General features: G+C 48.7%; 1 protein-coding gene across 1 annotated transcript; it reads left to right on the top strand.

Annotated features, from left to right (window-relative positions):
* The first annotated feature begins 6700 nt into the window (after positions 1-6700).
* LOC135898242 (mucin-19-like) lies at positions 6701-8551 on the top strand. The gene is made up of 2 exons (XM_065427093.1): positions 6701-6831; positions 7035-8551. Exon 2 carries the CDS (start codon positions 7080-7082, stop codon positions 8517-8519), a length of 1440 nt encoding a protein of 479 aa, XP_065283165.1. The 5' UTR covers positions 6701-6831; positions 7035-7079; the 3' UTR covers positions 8520-8551.
* Positions 8552-16771: the final 8220 nt, after the last annotated feature.

Genomic DNA, 16771 nt, shown 5'->3' with positions numbered 1-16771 from the left:
GAAACCGTAAAGAAGTTAGACACAAAGGTAACAAACACCATGAGATTAATCAAACGAATTACTAACAAGCACCAAGGTATGAAGGAAGAAAGTATCATACGGCTGATACAATCATTCGTAATCAGTCAGATCACATACATAGCAGCCTTCCACAATTGGTTTGCAGCTGAAAAGCGTAAAATTAACAACATGATAAAAAAAGCATACAAACTAGCGCTAGGGGTTCCCATCAGTACGAGCACGGATCTCTTGCTAAAGTTAGGACTCCACAACACACTGGACGAACTCATAGAAGCACAACAAACATCTCAAGCAGAGCGACTAACCAAAACCAAAACGGGACGGCATATACTAAGCAAACTAGGAATGAATTATCACAATCTATACGGGGAGAAGAGCACGATAACGAGAGAAATTTGTGACAAACTCCTAGTACCAAATATACCCAAGAACATGCATCCAGGTTACAACGATGGCAGACGCAAGAGTAGAGCAGAGAAAATTATCCGAAGCTTTGGGTCAGACGACAGAGCAATCTTCGTAGACGCGGCTGAATACCCAGACAGAAATAGCTATGTAGCAGTAATCGTAGATCACACCCAAAAACCCCTTACAAGCGTATCAGTTAATACCAAACATTCCGAGACCGCAGAGGAGGTAGCCATTGCACTAGCATTGATCTCCACGAATGCTCAGTACATCATTAGCGATTCTCAAGCGGCCATTAGAAATTATGCAAAAGGTAGGATCTCTCCTGAGGCATGGCACATCATCAGAGTCAATGTAGCAAAGTTCTCCAATGCAGAGAAGAACGGCAGGCAATTGATCTGGTTCCCAGCGCATACGACTCCAGACATTCCCGCAGTCAACCTCAACGAGGTAGCACACCGCGAAGCTCGAGGTCTTACTCGCCGAGCTGAGCAAAGAGTGACTTCCATCGGTCAGGAGAACGCGGAGGATGAAATCTGGAGAGAACAAGATATATTAACAAGATTTAGTGATATTACCAAATTCTATCAAAATCGGAGGCGTGTATTACCACCGCCTCACACTAAACTGAACAGAGCTGAGTCCGTTACTTGGAGGCGACTACAAACAGAAACTTATGCGAGTCCCGTGCAACTAAAAACTTTCTACCCCGATATATACGAGAGCGATATGTGCAAGCTATGCAAGTCTGTTAGAGCCACCCTTCAACACATGTTGTGGGGATGTGAAATATACCAAAATAAAATGGCAGTCTCCCCAGAAAATCTACGGGCGCGGTGGTCGGCCGTGCTGCTCAGCTCAGAACTCCAAGACCAACTTTGGGCCGTCCAGCGAGCCAAGGAAGCCGCACGGGAGCAGCAGCTCCCAGTGGCCATCTAGGCGGCCCCAGGCCCGGGCCTCCCAATCGCCGGATTCCAAATAAAGTTCTCTCACTCACGGTACACGAGTCGGGAACCGGAACTGCTTGGCTCTCCAGCGCTAAAAAGCAGGCAATTCAAACGTTGGGTCTGATTAGGCGCATTGCTCCTAAAATGGGCGGCGCCAGCTCATATGTTGCGCGACAATTGGTAAAGGCGGTAGTGCAACCACGCCTTATTTATCAAGCCCAATTCCAGCATTTGACGAGGGCACAATGGGATCGCCTTGAGGCTGTTAATCGCGAGGCAATGAGGGTCATCACTTGCCTTCCCCGCATCACCCCGATCGTGGCTCTCCAAGAAAATGCGCAGCTCAACACACTAGATGAGCTGGTGCAGCAGCGGCGTGATGCTCGCAGGCTTAAGGCCAGCCTTTCACACGCAACGAGTGCGCTTAGGGCTTACGCTTTCTCGAACTCGCTTGTACCACCACCATCGCCAGTTCTTCCTCCCTGGAGTTTTGTACAGCTGAGTGACAACAAGCCAACTGATATACATCGCCCGACATCAACTCACGCGGCGGCATCGCTTCGTGACCGAATTGTAGATCAAGATGCCCACCTGCCGCTTGGCTCCATCGTCCTTTACGTTGATGCAAGCATTACGGGCTGTGAAACAACCACTGCAATTTATTGCCCATGCGCATCTGCCCTTAATAAGACGACCCGGTTTCAAGTCCAGGAACCTCCTTCCTCCTTTTGTGCTGAGGTCCTTGCTGTCCGAGAAGCGTTGTGCTCTGTGGCCGCCTTTCCCTTGGTCCCCACGGCCCGCATCGTCGTCCGCACTGATGCTCTCCAGGCGACGCGGCTTCTGCGACGCGTCAGTCGCAGCCCTGACATATGCCAACAGATCCATCTTCTGGCGGCACGCATCCCGCAGTCAATATCTGTCGAGTGGATCCCACGCGACCTTCTAAGCTTCCAAAGCCGTGCGGATTCTACGACCCGTCTAACGACCTCTCCATCGTCACCGCCTCAACTCTTTCACCTAGATGATGCCACCCTCCTTTTAACAAGAAAGGAGCACCTCCGGCGCCGCACACGTGCTCTCATACCTCCGTGTGCGGTAAACCTTCCCCGCGGTCTTACCCGTGCAGAGGAGGTTGCGCTTCGGAGGATCCGGGTCGGGGTTGCCCTCACTCCTGCCGTGACTAGGAAGTGGCCGCACTTTCGCCCGCTATATCCTCGTCCTGAGTGCCCACTCAGCAAGTCGCCAAACGTTGAAGCCGACATCCACCACCTGCTGTGGGTTTGCCCTGCTCTGAAACCGACGAGGCTCCGGCACCTCGCAGCAGCGGGACTCTCGCCGCATAATCTGAGCCATTACACTGCTTGGACGCAGGGACCGCATTATCGATCCCTCTTGGACTTCATTAGGTCAGCAAATCTATTTTCATTCATTTAATCATCCTTGTTCACCCCCATCCCATACCCTTGTATGCCCTGAGGCATTTATCCTCGCATTAAAAAAAAAAGTAAAGGGCGGCTATCCCTTGCCGGGAGTGGCGTACATCTTCGTGAGCGGATAACATCTTCGTTTGAGCGGCATTAATGATATTGTGGCCACCATGTGTGCACATAATTCTGTCTTTGTCCGTGTGTGTCACTCCCCACGAAGAGTGCCGCAAACTTGGCCTGTATTTACTGTGCGAGGAAATTGCGTTTACTCAAAAATAAGCAAGGATGACCTCGAACAACCTAAGCCTTAAGACACATAGGCAAATTACGTACGACTTCATCGACTAAAAAACATACCAAGGTCGTCTCAATGCAGTTAGCCTAATTTGTGCTAAACTAAACTAATAAGGAGTAATCAGGCGTCAGAAAGTAGGTAGCGTGGTGCTAACACAGATGAATCTCTCAATAACATCACAACCTCATAATTACAGAAATAAGCCTGATTATCCTAAGTTATCCCGTAGATTCGATGCACGGCATCATACATAAAATGAGCTGTAATGTAGAATCCTATTATATATACGCGTAAGCGTAGTTATATTGATGATACCTAAACCAGCCTAGTTATATTCGGTGGCTTTACGACCAACGCGTTGCGGCGGTATTGTCCTTAGTAATAATTGTGAGGTCACAGGTTAACCTACATTTCCAGACCATTAGTATAGCGTAACCGGCTAAATAACCAAAACCATATTGTCACGTCGCACCTTCCGTGACGTGTGGCACCCAACTAGTATATTCATGAGGCTAATTGCATTTTACATGAATACCAATCTAATTACTCAACGTGACCCAACGTTACCCGGTGACCCAATGTTCCTAATAGCTTGGTCTACTAGGCATATGCTCGCGGTTGTGATCGTCTCGTCGCCATACAGCGATCACGAATTCGTTGTCATACCATTGTCGTCATGTCATCTCGGTCGTTCCACCATCTTCACTCCAGGTTCATCATCCGATTCTTGTGTCATCGTTGTCACATTGTATTCGAGATATCGTAGTCGTCACGCCGCCGTAGCCAAGCTGTTTACTATGGCAATCTTTTCCGAAACTTCATTCTACTTTCGCCATGACGTTGTATCCATACCGCTTCGTCGTTCCACTGACATCATACCTTCTCAATTTTAGAGCGCAGGGACGATCGGCGTTGTCCATCGTCACCGAGCAAGCGAGCACAGTGAAAGATGAAAGCGAACGCGGAACGCAGAAGGAGAGGAAAGACGGCGATAACGAAGAGAGCACGAGGATGATAGCGGAGGAAGAGGGCATAGCGAAAACGTGAGATGAAATGCGTGGTGCCGCGCAAGACGCGCTTTGCCGCGATGATGGCCACGAGGTGGCGGCAGAGTAGCGCGCGTCGTCCGTATGGGGTCAAAGCGCTGCATGAGGGAAGGTCTGTCTGCGGCGGCTGCTGTGAATGGCACCCACGCGTCACAATTAGCGAGGCAGTCGCGGTACGCTTCGCTCCGTTCACGCAGCAAGTATGCGGACATGCCAAGCAAATTTTCACCGACGCTGTAACGTTCTGCATGAAGTCGAAGTGCGATAAGATCCCATTGGGCCCCACACGCTGGATCCTTGAAACTATTATTACACTTTTACGCGACGTCACGCATCGCACCAATATAAGCAACACGAGAGGGGAACATTCCTCACAACAATAAATCTTACGTCCGAAGCAGGAGCAGATAAGCGTACACTGTCTTTTTAAAATGCGTTGAGCGGCTTTCTTCCACCATGGTGGTAGCCACAGGATGTGCAGTCAGAAGCTGAATTACAAAAATAATTACGGTAACTTAGTTAATTACGTATATAACTGCGCCAGCTGGTTATTAACTAGGAGCTTCAAATGTTGACGCTCGAGTGGTGAGGATAACGAAACCATGATTTATATTGCTCTACTTTTCATATTTTAGTGAACCAAGAAAGAAACGCCCGGTAGGCTATATTGGCACGTGTACTTGTTTATTTTTCTCCGGTGACCACTTTTCATCGGCTAACAAAGGCTAACAGGATGCGCCTGCATGTATCGAAAGTTTCTCTAATGCTATCGATGGTTACATCCATTGTCTCTTGTCGCCGTACCTTGCGTAATCTCATTTTATGCGTTAGGCGAATTATGTAGCAGTTTCTGGAAGGCTCGCGGGAACCAGCGATAATTCTGGAACCTCCGATGACTCACGTGAAAAAGCAGACGCGTTTTCTCCGCAGATCACATTTTTCGCCGATAGCCGACTGTGTTCGCCAATATCGTTGTGATTGAGTGTTGCTCGTTTTGATGGGCACAATCAACTAACTTTTATAACACACAGTTTTAACATCGTTTCGTTCTTCACCGTCACTACAATGTGACAATATGAATTTCTACACATGAGCCAGTTGTCAGTTGTGTGCTAGTTTCATGCTTTCGACTCTCGTCCTTTTCCGCTACTCATACCTCCTCAGTATAGATCAACTGGCTGAAACTGTGCCGTATTGCAAATGTGATGGCAGTAGGAGAGGCTTTGCAGAATGTAATGTTTGTCTATTCTCGTATTCTTTGCTTTCCCTCTCTCAAAATGTCCACCTGTTGCCGCAAGGTTTATTGGTTAGTTGATTGCTTTGCCTTTATGAACGGCTCATACACGCTCATGGGGATGGGCGAAGAACCGGAGGAGTTATTAAGATAATTAGTGAAATCTAAAGATAACCACTAATAATATCATTGTTGAGATTAAAGGGAAAAGTAGTTGTATTCTGGACAATGCCACAACCACAATATCATTATGAGGCACGCGGTATTGAGGGACTCAAGATTGATTATGACCACCTGTGATTCTTTAACCTGCAACCAATGCATGGTACACGAGCGCTCTGGCATTATGCCCCCGTTGAAATGCGGGCGCCGCAGTCAGCATTTCAGCCCGCGTCTTCGGGCTTAGCAGACCAACGCAAAAAACACTATGCCACGTTGGCGGGTGAGAAGCAAAGCAATATAATACAAAACTTTAGGGGTTTAGCAAGGAAATCGCCCTGATTCAGTCACAAATTATTCGACAGCAGCACAGATTCCTCTATGTATGACAATGGCCTTGAGAGGAGGCTTCGAAAGATAATATCCCTAATAGTTCGTATGACTTCATTGCGTTCATTCAGCAATTTCTGAATATTTGCGGCGAACATTCAAGTTACTTAAAATTAAAAAAGAAGGTATTGTACGATAACCATATTTCTACTTCTGATAGGAATGACTAAGATGCGTCTCATGGCTTGCCACTCTTGGAACATTAACAAATTTATCTGATTGCCGTCTACTTCTATCGCTATATAAATGAAAATTTTGCCATACTCGAAGGACTGAAGCTGGTCTGGCGCCCTCCCTCACAGGGCTTCCATTAGGGGGTGGTGATGATACGATAGCTCACTTCTTACCATTACGTTATCTTATCATGTAGAAAATTTATTTGGAATGCATTGTTTTGCCGAACCACAACTAATCTTTCCGTTCCTACTATTTTGTGCTTTTAAATTAAACCTGTATCTTTCAGTGTCTTCCCTATGAAATATTATCATAGGGCTATCTACTATGCCATTCAGAAATTTGCATTTTATTCAAGAAATTTCCTTGCCGGATGCTCAGAACCGCATTATATATTACTTTTTATTTTATTTGAAAATTTTTATGAGTACGTTATCTTTGTTTTACTGTTTACCTTTTCAATCCATTTCTCTTCTAGGTCATCTTAACATAGTGGGTGTGAGCCACATTTAGACGAAACCAACCAACTGACCGCTTCTGCGCCAATCCTTCTATTCGGGCAAATGCCGATGTCGGGGATCATCATCAAGAGCAACCAACTCATTTAGATGAAGAAGAAGACAAGCAGTCGGACAGCGAGGAACGGTCCTAGGTGCCACGGCCACTAAGGACAACAACAACAACAACAACGGTCCTAGGGCGGAGTTCGGAAAGCTAAGCATTGTAAAAGGTAAGTGCGGCGCCCCGTCTCTCGCTGCCAAAGCATGCAATAAGGCCCGCATTAACTGCAAATAACGTTAACGGTGAGGAGACGTGCAGCCTTCAAGTTATTGCACGATTCCCCCCAAAAAACTGTAGGCACATACCTTGCTTTTCGTGAGACATATCGTCTACACATCAAGAAGATGTCTTAATTCCTTTAATTTCATGCAGGAGCCGGTCTTTCCAGACCGGCAGCGACGGTGACAGAGTTGCGCCATGTCAGCCGGCAAGGTTCTGGCCCTGGTTGTGGTTGTTGCAAGCTTCGCGATAGTTGCCCTCGGCGTCTCATGGTGCTGCTGGTGCGTGCGCAGCCGCTTCGGCACAGCCGACAAGAGCATCCATGGCCTCAAGTCGGTGGCCACGGTCGCCGACACCATGGACTCGTCGGCACGGGCAGCCAAGAGCTCGCTCCTCTCGGCCACTTTGCCGACGACGGCGACGACGGCGACCATGACCCAGCCGCGCGCCACGGCCAGCGAGTCCCGGAGGCTCAACGCGGCCGCCGAAGTTGACGCCCCGGCGAAGCAGTCGCTGGCCCCGTTCGCCAGCGCCATGTTACACTCCGGGTTTGAGAGTGGTTGCACTACGCCCAGCACCGAAGGCGCCACTGCAAGGCCCGTGAAGCCGAAACCCAAGCCAGCGGACACCTCATTGCCGCCGAAAGTCGTGCGATCCGACGACGACCAGCTCCGGAAACCATTTCCGGGTGTCAGCGGTGGTTTGCAAAGAAGGATCTCGAAAGTCGACCTGTTCGTCTGCGAAAAGACGGCCGCACCACAGTCCGCGAGGCGCTCTTCGCAAACGCCAGCACCGAGCTCTGGAGCCAACGACCACAAGCGGGCGGAGGTAGAAGACGGTATGGAACGCACTTCAACAGTGAAAGTTCTGAAATTGGGAGATTGGGATGACGAAACTTCCTTGAGTATTTTTGAATCTGCCAGCGCCACGACGCCCTCTGGGAGGGATTCTGCATTGACAAAGTCCGTGACTCGCAGCTTATTAGGCAGCGCGGAACCCGTAAGAAAGTTTCTGCATCAGAAATCCACGCTACAAAGAGGCGCTGGTACTCTTCCGGCCGGCAGCTCTACAATCCCACAAACACTAGATTGTCGACCTTTGGCAGTGCTCAATTCAAGAGGACAGCGATTAACAAGGACTCCCACTGGCCAAACGGGTCCTGCCCTGGGCTGCAAAGAAATCATCGGCACAAAGCAGCGGTCGGAGGGGCCCTCATCTCCATACAAGGATGCCTCAGAGGTAACCAGTGCTGCACGAGGCCATATCGCGACTGCGATCATAGGGAAAAAGGGCGTTGAAAGGAGACCCAGCTTCATGACGCCCATGAAATCCGAAAAGTTCGAAGGTTGCACCAAGGCGCGAGGTGCAACGACTAGGCCGACAAAAGGCACCGGACAAGAGCTCGTGGAGAAAGAAGCAGGCAAGCCATTTCACTCGACGTGGGCAGGAAAGAGGTCCCTCCTCAGGAAAGCGCAAAGGGCCGCGGCGCTGTGCCCTAGAAAGGGCAGTGACACGCCGGAGGTGTCCATCGTCATCAACGTTCCCAAGGAGGAGATGTCTCTGCTCGACGTGACCAAGGAGCAGATGCTGGGGAGCGCTAATTACTGTTCTACCTCAGCAAAGAAAGAATCTCAATGAGAACCATTTGAATATACGCATTGTACTTCTTGCGTCTTGAATGTTTTTTCTTTGTTCTAGGTGCAGCGCCACCTATTCCCTGAAAAATTCGGTTTTTGACATTAGCGCCCCAAGTTCGACTTTCAAGAATGTTGAGCTTCCCGAGTGCTTGCCACATGCGCATAAAGAACCAAAATAACACCTTTTTATTTCCTTGCCCGAAAGCGGTAATTAAAGGGACACTAAAGTGAAAAGTGATTTCTTCTGCATCAGTAAATCACCGTTCTACAACACCAAAAACACCACTCTTACAACGATAAGACGTTTGGTAAGCCAGAAAAAGCGCAAGAACGAAATGCGGGTGGCGACGCCTACTTGAGTTCCCGCACCTGGGGGCTGTGACGTCTTGGATTTTGATGGCATCTTCTAGGGCCTACTAATTACATATAGCGGTACAGATTGACTACATTGTGTTCTAAAGGAACCGAATATTAAACATGCCAAGTTTCGGGAACCTTTATTTTGCCAACGCGGCCTTAATGCGAAAACAAACTTTGGAATCCCTGACGTCACGCTGACGTACCGGCGCTGGCGTTTAGGCACGAAATTCAAATACTGATACTTGGACCTTCATTTTCTCATCTAATATTCAAACTACTTTCTTGAAATGACTGCCTGCAGGTTTCTCAAACAATGCTTTATTAGTCTAAACTGATTTATTGTTTCCCGTTAGTGTCCCTTTAACAACACGGGCTTCATACATTTGTAGAAGACATGCCTGAATGGCGCTCGCTTCGGAATCCCTAATGAACTGGGCGTAAGCAGATGACATATGTCTGCTTGCAGTACTGTGACACCGAAACTATGTCAGGTACGCTACTTAGCAACTGCAAGGTGTACGGCGAGTTCACACACATTAAAAACATACAAGTTGGTCGTTATGTATAGGGATGGTTCCTTTAAAAGAGATTAGATTGCACGGCCTAGTCTAGAAAAGTACATTTTACATAGTGCGCACATAGTTATAGGGTTGCTAGAACTCTAGCAACCCCAACCTCATGTTGCTGCTTAACTACCTTAGCTTAACCTACTTGCTTAACTACCCACATTGCAGTATCAGAGCGACGGCTCCGTCAGGGTATACCTGAGAGATCAAAAAGCGGCCATGTTAATTAAGGGGGCTGAAACTCAGCTGAAAGGAAAAAAATGTCATTCACCCGAACGTAGTATGAAGCTGGGAAGGAAATCACAGTTTTCTAGTTTGCATAGAGGGTAGCGCAGTCACCTCGGGAAGGCGTTACTGCTGGGGTCGGATACCGGAGAAGCACGAATTTTTCAACTGCAAAGCGGTATTTTCGAGAAACCCGTGTGAGTTGCATTTTTAGCTTCGTGCTACACTCGGGCCCATGCCAATTTTTCACTTTGATAATACTTCCTCCACCTTGCGGTATTTTGCAGAATCGATTTGCCTAATTCATAGCTTGTCAAAATCGAACGCCAGAACAGCTGGACGTGCCGACATATGTGTCTCTTTTCATGCGGATCCGCAATGCGCCCACGCCGGTGTACCAAAGGCGTATGCACGCCGGCGGCTTCGGTACTACAGGCGAAGAACGTACCGCTTCGTTCGGCAGTACATCCATTCCTGCTCCAAGTGCCAGTGCCGTAAGAGCCCACATCACAAGATAACAAGGCCACTCCAACCATTGCCTTGTCCCTCCCGGCCTTTCGACTGTATCGGCATTGATTTGTACGGCCCTCTACCGTACACTCCAGATGGCAACCGCTGGGTCATTGTTGCCGCGGACCACCTCACGCGCTACGCCGAAACATCCGCGCTCCCGGCGGCCACAGCACGTGAAGGCGGCTTGTTCATCCTTTGAAACCTTGTTCTTCGATATGGTGCACCTCGCGATCTACTGAGTGACCGTGGTCACTCATTCCTCTCCGAAGCTATAGAAGCCCTTCTTCACGAATGCAACATTGTCCATAGAACTACAAGCGCCTATCATCCGCCAACCAAAGGTATATGAGTGAATGCTTTAATCGTTCTCTCGGCGACATGCTCGCCATGTACGTTTCCGCTGGCCACACTAAATGGGACCACATCCTTTCCATTGTTACGTATGCTTGGAATAGCGCCACTCAGTCTACCACGGGATTCGCTCCCTTCTTTCTTCTTGATGGTCGCGAACCTTCCTCGTTTATGGACACGATTCTTCTGTATCGCCCCGACGCTTCCGAATCTACGACTCTATCCGGCTCTATAAATGGCCGATACTTATGCCAAAGAATTTCATCAGATCACACGAATGTCGTCACAGTGCACGCTAGACGGGCGGTAGCGAGAACTCGCCCGTGAAAAGGTTCGCCATCGGCGCGCTCATCCAGCCGTGAAGGGCTCAATAAAGTCCGACGTAGCGTGAGCGCGCGCACACGTTACATCACGCTGGCGAAAACAATAGCGTCTATAGTTCGACCTATGGTTCGACGCACTGGCCTCACCAGCGTAACCGGACACGGCCAACGCACTCCCACACGCCCGGCGTCTACCGACGCTCGCGCGTGGGCCGATAACATAGAACTATTACACGCGCCTTGAGAGCCGCCCGAGCCCAGGCAAATCGAATGTAACGAGGAGAAGATCCCGAGCTGAGAGGGCGGAAGGCCGAAGTAATCCGGCACCGTTTCCTGTGCCTTACTTAACCGTGACGGAGGTCAGGTGGAAGCAGGACAAACTTCGCTAACCCCCATTTCCCGGGAGGCGAGGCGTTGGCATTTTTAAAAAAATTTTCTTTCTTTGTGCACCGTCTGACACAGTGAATTCGCCCAGCTTTTCCTTCGAATAACATGACAAACTTACGTGCGTTCTGGTGTTGTGGTGGTAGTGGTAAACTTTATTGAAAGAGGGAAGGGGAAAGGGGCAGGTGGCTGAGGGATTGGGCTCAAGTAAGGCCCTGGGCCCTGCTTGGCGTTCTCCGCCCAGTCCACAAGTTCAAGCTGTCGGTCGACGTCCCCACACCTGAGCCAGGCTGTCCAGTCAGTTTCGCTGCTGACGGTGGGATGAGAAAACGGGAGCGAGGTACATTCCCACATTATGTGTGTGAGTGTTCCTGTTTGTGAACAGAGCCTACATAGGTCGCTTTCCTTGCCCTCTGTGATTTTGTTAATGTTCTTTGGGTGTGGGTATGTGTTTGCTTGAGTCACCTAAACATGACCGCTTGCATTTTATCGAGTTGCTTGACCGGTGGTGGAAGCGCGCGTCACCTCAAGCCATGCCTATGAGCTATTCAACAACAACAACAACAACAAGAACAACAACAACAACAAAACTTCATTTATACTTCAATAAATACAGACAAGAGGAACTGCAGAAAAAGTTGTCATAAACAGCTTCACTCGGCCGCAGCCCCGAAATACAAGAAGCAGCGATGATAAATCACGCAGGGTTCCTTGTGTCTCTCCTGCTCGTTCACGCCGTCCTCATCCGCGGACGAGGCTCGGCGCAAGAGATCTCGAGCGAGACTGTGAGCCGACGCGTTGCCGGGCACAGCCGCGTGAGTTTACAATGCAATAATACGACAAAAAATTGCGCATTCTGCGCCCATCTTACACGGGCTTTCCCACATGCCTGCAGAATGACTTCTAGGACTTTTAGCTAGAGGACTACGCATATGTCTAGGAGTTCCTCGAGCGACTTATAGCTGTATTGTAATAGCTGAGGCTCGCCAATCACCGTTTCCAGTTATGAGAACTACAGAAACATGCCGATACTATTTCCGTCTTCAAACACGGAATAAAAGCCGCCCATTGGCTGTAGACATAATGAAACGAGATAAAATTTCTGTTCATTAAGAAATTCTAGAAAATTTCATATATTGCCTAGAAATTAATTTTGCAACCAAGTCGTCGAATATCCTCCATGGCTGCTTAAACTTCCAAAAATCGAATTGTCAGTAGACGGGATATTCAGAAAAAGAGACATGTTCATACAAGCTGCTCAACAACTAGCACTAGCAACTGCATCCTGCAACTAGCAACTAGCAACTGCATCCGCGATGTGGCAGCAGCGCGTTCGTGATCACAGAGAACTTAGAGTGAGCCATTTTCGACTGTCCAGTTAGCCAAGAAAAAATTAGTGTTTTGTAGCATAGCATACTGCAGGCACATATTTTTGATGTTTTCAGATATCGTGCGTCGAACTCATGTATGGGCTTTTTTTTGTTGTTGTTGCACTTAACAATACAATTCACTTGTCAAACACTCCAACACCCCAACAAAACTGGTGCCAGCTGGAGGGTTCTATAAATTGATAGGCTATTTTACCATGTTCTTGCGGAGGGCTTAACCGGAAGTCTTCCGGGGACTGTTTGTAGGCATGAAAATGGTCTATACATACATATACGCGGTATTCGGTATACAGACACGTCTATACAGATGGATCCAGTACAGTGACCTCTTGAACTTCAGCATTCATTGCACCGCGCCCCAAAAAACAAGAATCGTTGAAGTTGTCTCGTGCGATTTTGTCCACAACGGCTGAACTGTTTGCAATCCTATCTGCGATAAAATTTATATTGTCAGAAAGAGATGCTCAAAAATGGGTAATTTTGAGCGATTCGCAAGCGGCTCTGACATCACTCTGCAGCACAAAAAGAGAAACAATCAGTGATAGTATAATATACGAAGCACATAAAGACCTCACAAAGGCAAGCCAAGCGAAGCATGAAATAGCATTCTAGTGGATACGTGAGCATCGTAACATTCCTGCCAACACAGCAGCCGGTGAAGCATTAGGACAAGCTCCCATTATCAAAGCGGTAATTAAGCAGCATTATATGGAGAACGTATCTCAAGATATGTAGAAATAGGTGGTTTGACCAGAATTCTAAGAGCTCTGATTTGTATCTTATTGATCCGTTTATTGAATTAAAAGTTTCGTTGTCGTTAGACAGAAATGGGGAAACCCTTAATAATCGATTAAGGCTAGGCACTGCTTACACAAAACATTTCTTACACAGAATTGGCCGTGCGGAAACCCCCGAATGTGACTGTGAATTTGTAGACGTAGATATACATCACCTCCTCCTTGATTGTCCACATCACGACATATCAAGGTGCCGACTTCGATCAGCCCTAATTGCATTAGACCGCAGAACTTTCAGTTTAAAGAAGCATCCGGGTCTTTGGCCAACAACGTCCTTGCAGAAGAGCGCTTTGAAAGCACGAGACATTTCTCGATGACAGCGGCATTGTTGGCCGTTATTAATGCTTTTATTGTTTCTTTCATTTCAGTGTCGCTGTATATGTGTATGTGTTTGTGGATTATGTTATGTTGACTGTTCTGTTGAAACTATATGTGATAATGCATTTAAACGATGAACGTAGCACCCGCTGACTATAGACTGTGTTATTAGGCGACAGTATCATTTGTATTTTTGATAATTTTTTCTACAGAACTATGGAGTCATTTACCTTTTATATTGTATGTACCATGTGTATTTTACGTCACCGTGTTACTGTGAAAACGTTGTTTGATAAGTCCTGGTGCTGGTATGAAAAATTCATTTGATATCTCATCTTGTGTCCTGTGTGTTGCAAGCTAGACCCTTTGAACAGCTAAAGAGTAGCCAGCGGCAGCAGACAGTTGGCGCGCGGAGACAGCGGACTTCAGCGGAGACAGCAGGAGATAGCGGAGACAGCGGAGACAGCAGGAGAGCAGGCAGAAGCGGGCGAAGAACGCCACCTGAGCCTCGGGCCACTGCTTCCGTAAGTCGCGGCCGGCCGCCGATCTGCCGTAGCTTGCCACCAGGGCGTCATACGCGAGCCGCAGGCCCTGGGCGCGGAGCACCATCTCTTCACGCTGCCGCTCGCCGTCACCGCTGACCCGGCTCTGCAGACCCAGGTGGTTGCGCAGTCGTTCCAGGCACTGTTGCGTGTGCCGAGGTATGCGTGGCCGGCAGGAGGTCTGGACCCCACTTGACGCAGAGTCAGAGTCGAGGAGAGCTTTCTCGGCGAAGAATTCTTTATACAGTATGTACAAGTTGGCGTGGTTAACAGGAGAGACCAACCGAGCAGCTCCAAGCTGCTTAAATAACACTTCCCCGTCCCCAGATTCCCCAGATAGTCCCTAAGGACGAACAAGCTCGAGAGAGAGAGGGTCCGGGCAGCCTCCGTGGTCCCAACGCGGCTTTCAGTGGCCGGCGCCTCCGGGCACCGCGCTGCGCCGTCAGGCTAATCTGGCGGTCGGTCGGTATGGGGCGCCGGGCAAGTTCAATGGCCCGGCATACGACAAAGGGAACGAACGATCTGCAAGGCAAGGTGTCGGTGGGGTGGGGAAACAGGGGTGGGGTGCACTGCTGTGCGCACGAGGAGGGGCCGAATAGCAGTCGGTGAGCCGACGGCCACTTCCGTCGTTGACGCCGTGCAGCCGCGAGGACACCCACGCCGTGCACTTAGCCGTCACGTGCCTGAAGCGGGCACCATGGGGGGGATTAACGCTGCCTCCACGGTCGACACACCACAGCACTGGCCTCCCGTCAGGCAAATCCTAAGGCACAAACATAACAGCACGCGGCGCTGATTCGGTACTGATGCATCGCTCTTCGAGTCCACCAGGCGTCGCTGTGTCGGTGGGAGTTTCGTCTCTGCGAATAGGAACGTTGGCCGTTTCTTCAGAACGGGCACCTGTCTGCAGCCGCGCTCACGTGAGTGCGACGCTAGCGTATCGAATTTCCCCCACGCGTGACGTCCTCGTGCGATGCGCCGCCCCCCACAACACATGAAACGCGTCAACCCTCGAGGAACGGCGTACAGAAACAACTCGCGCCTGCGTTTAGTGAACGCATCTCTTGTGTGAGCGGTGGAGAGCAAACGCCGGAATTTCCATTTTTGCTCTCCCGGCCCTTCGATGCGATTTGCTAGCCGTTTTCACCCGATTCTAATCAAGCGATTACTAACCACATAACTTTTTCTTGTAACTAAGCCAGCGTGGGATAAACAAACCTAAGCCAAAGAAAAGTGCCGCAGTTGCGCCCGAAAAGCGAAGCATTGATTGCGATAGCAAATTAGCACACAGTTATACGAAGAAAGGGTAGCGGTTTCATCGGCCGTATAACCTTGAAAACATTCGCACACTAAATAACAGACATCGTGTCACGCGCGCCACAGGCATGCATGAACAAATCTCACTTTATGACTGCGGAAAATCGCAGGTATGAAGATGAGCGGCAGCAGCAGGGTGCAAATTGCCCTTCGTGCTGCCTCTCGTTTCAACGCAACTTAAGCGGCAAGCACACAGCGCACACGCAACTTCTATTCATTTGCGCTATTTTCTTCTTTTTTTTTCTTTTCTGCAGAAGGTGGTGGCCAATTAGGCGACCTCATGTGCTTTGACACTCCGAGGTCTACTGCACCACTGCAGCGCAAAGCTAGTGACGCGACGCTACGTCACCCCGACTGCATATCTTATGCGATTAGCATTCTTAAAGTATTTCAGGAACTTTCATTGGACTATCTATCTATCTATCTATCTATCTATCTATCTATCTATCTATCTATCTATCTATCTATCTATCTATCTATCTATCTATCTATCTATCTATCTATCTATCTATCTATCTATCTATCTATCTATCTATCTATCTATCTATCTATCTATCTATCTATCTATCTATCTATCTATCTATCTATCTATCTATCTATCTATCTATCTATCTATCTATCTATCTATCTATCTATCTATCTATCTATCTATCTATCTATCTATCTATCTGTGCGTCTAACCGTTTCGCCCCAACTTGAGTCACTAGGAGTGACTCAACACTCCCACAGCGATAATCTTAATCTCCCTTGCTAGAGTTTCCTTTTTCAAAAACTCAGTGCACGTTACTTTCCTATCGAGAACGCTGTGTCACGCTGATAACGCGCAAGCCGTACGTGACTTGGAAGTGCCGGGCTCGCCACGTTAAAGGAAGGAAATGCTGGCAAGACACATGACAGTTATTGTTGTGGGACAAGATACAACATAGATCGTGTAAACTAAGAGTGCAGGTTCATGGTCTATTTGGTAGCGCATGGGGCTACCCGTCGTACCAAGACAGACAGACAGACAGACAGACAGACAGACAGACAGACAGACAGACAGACAGACAGACAGACAGACAGACAGACAGACAGACAGACAGACAGACGGACGGACGGACGGACGGACGGACAGACAGACAGACAGACAGACAGACAGACAGACAGACAGACAGACAGACAGACAGACA

This window comes from Dermacentor albipictus, chromosome 10, assembly GCF_038994185.2.
Source record: "Dermacentor albipictus isolate Rhodes 1998 colony chromosome 10, USDA_Dalb.pri_finalv2, whole genome shotgun sequence".
Taxonomy (NCBI): domain Eukaryota; kingdom Metazoa; phylum Arthropoda; class Arachnida; order Ixodida; family Ixodidae; genus Dermacentor; species Dermacentor albipictus.
The sequence above is the reverse complement of the archived record's forward strand: the minus strand, read 5'-3'. Positions and strand labels throughout refer to the sequence as shown.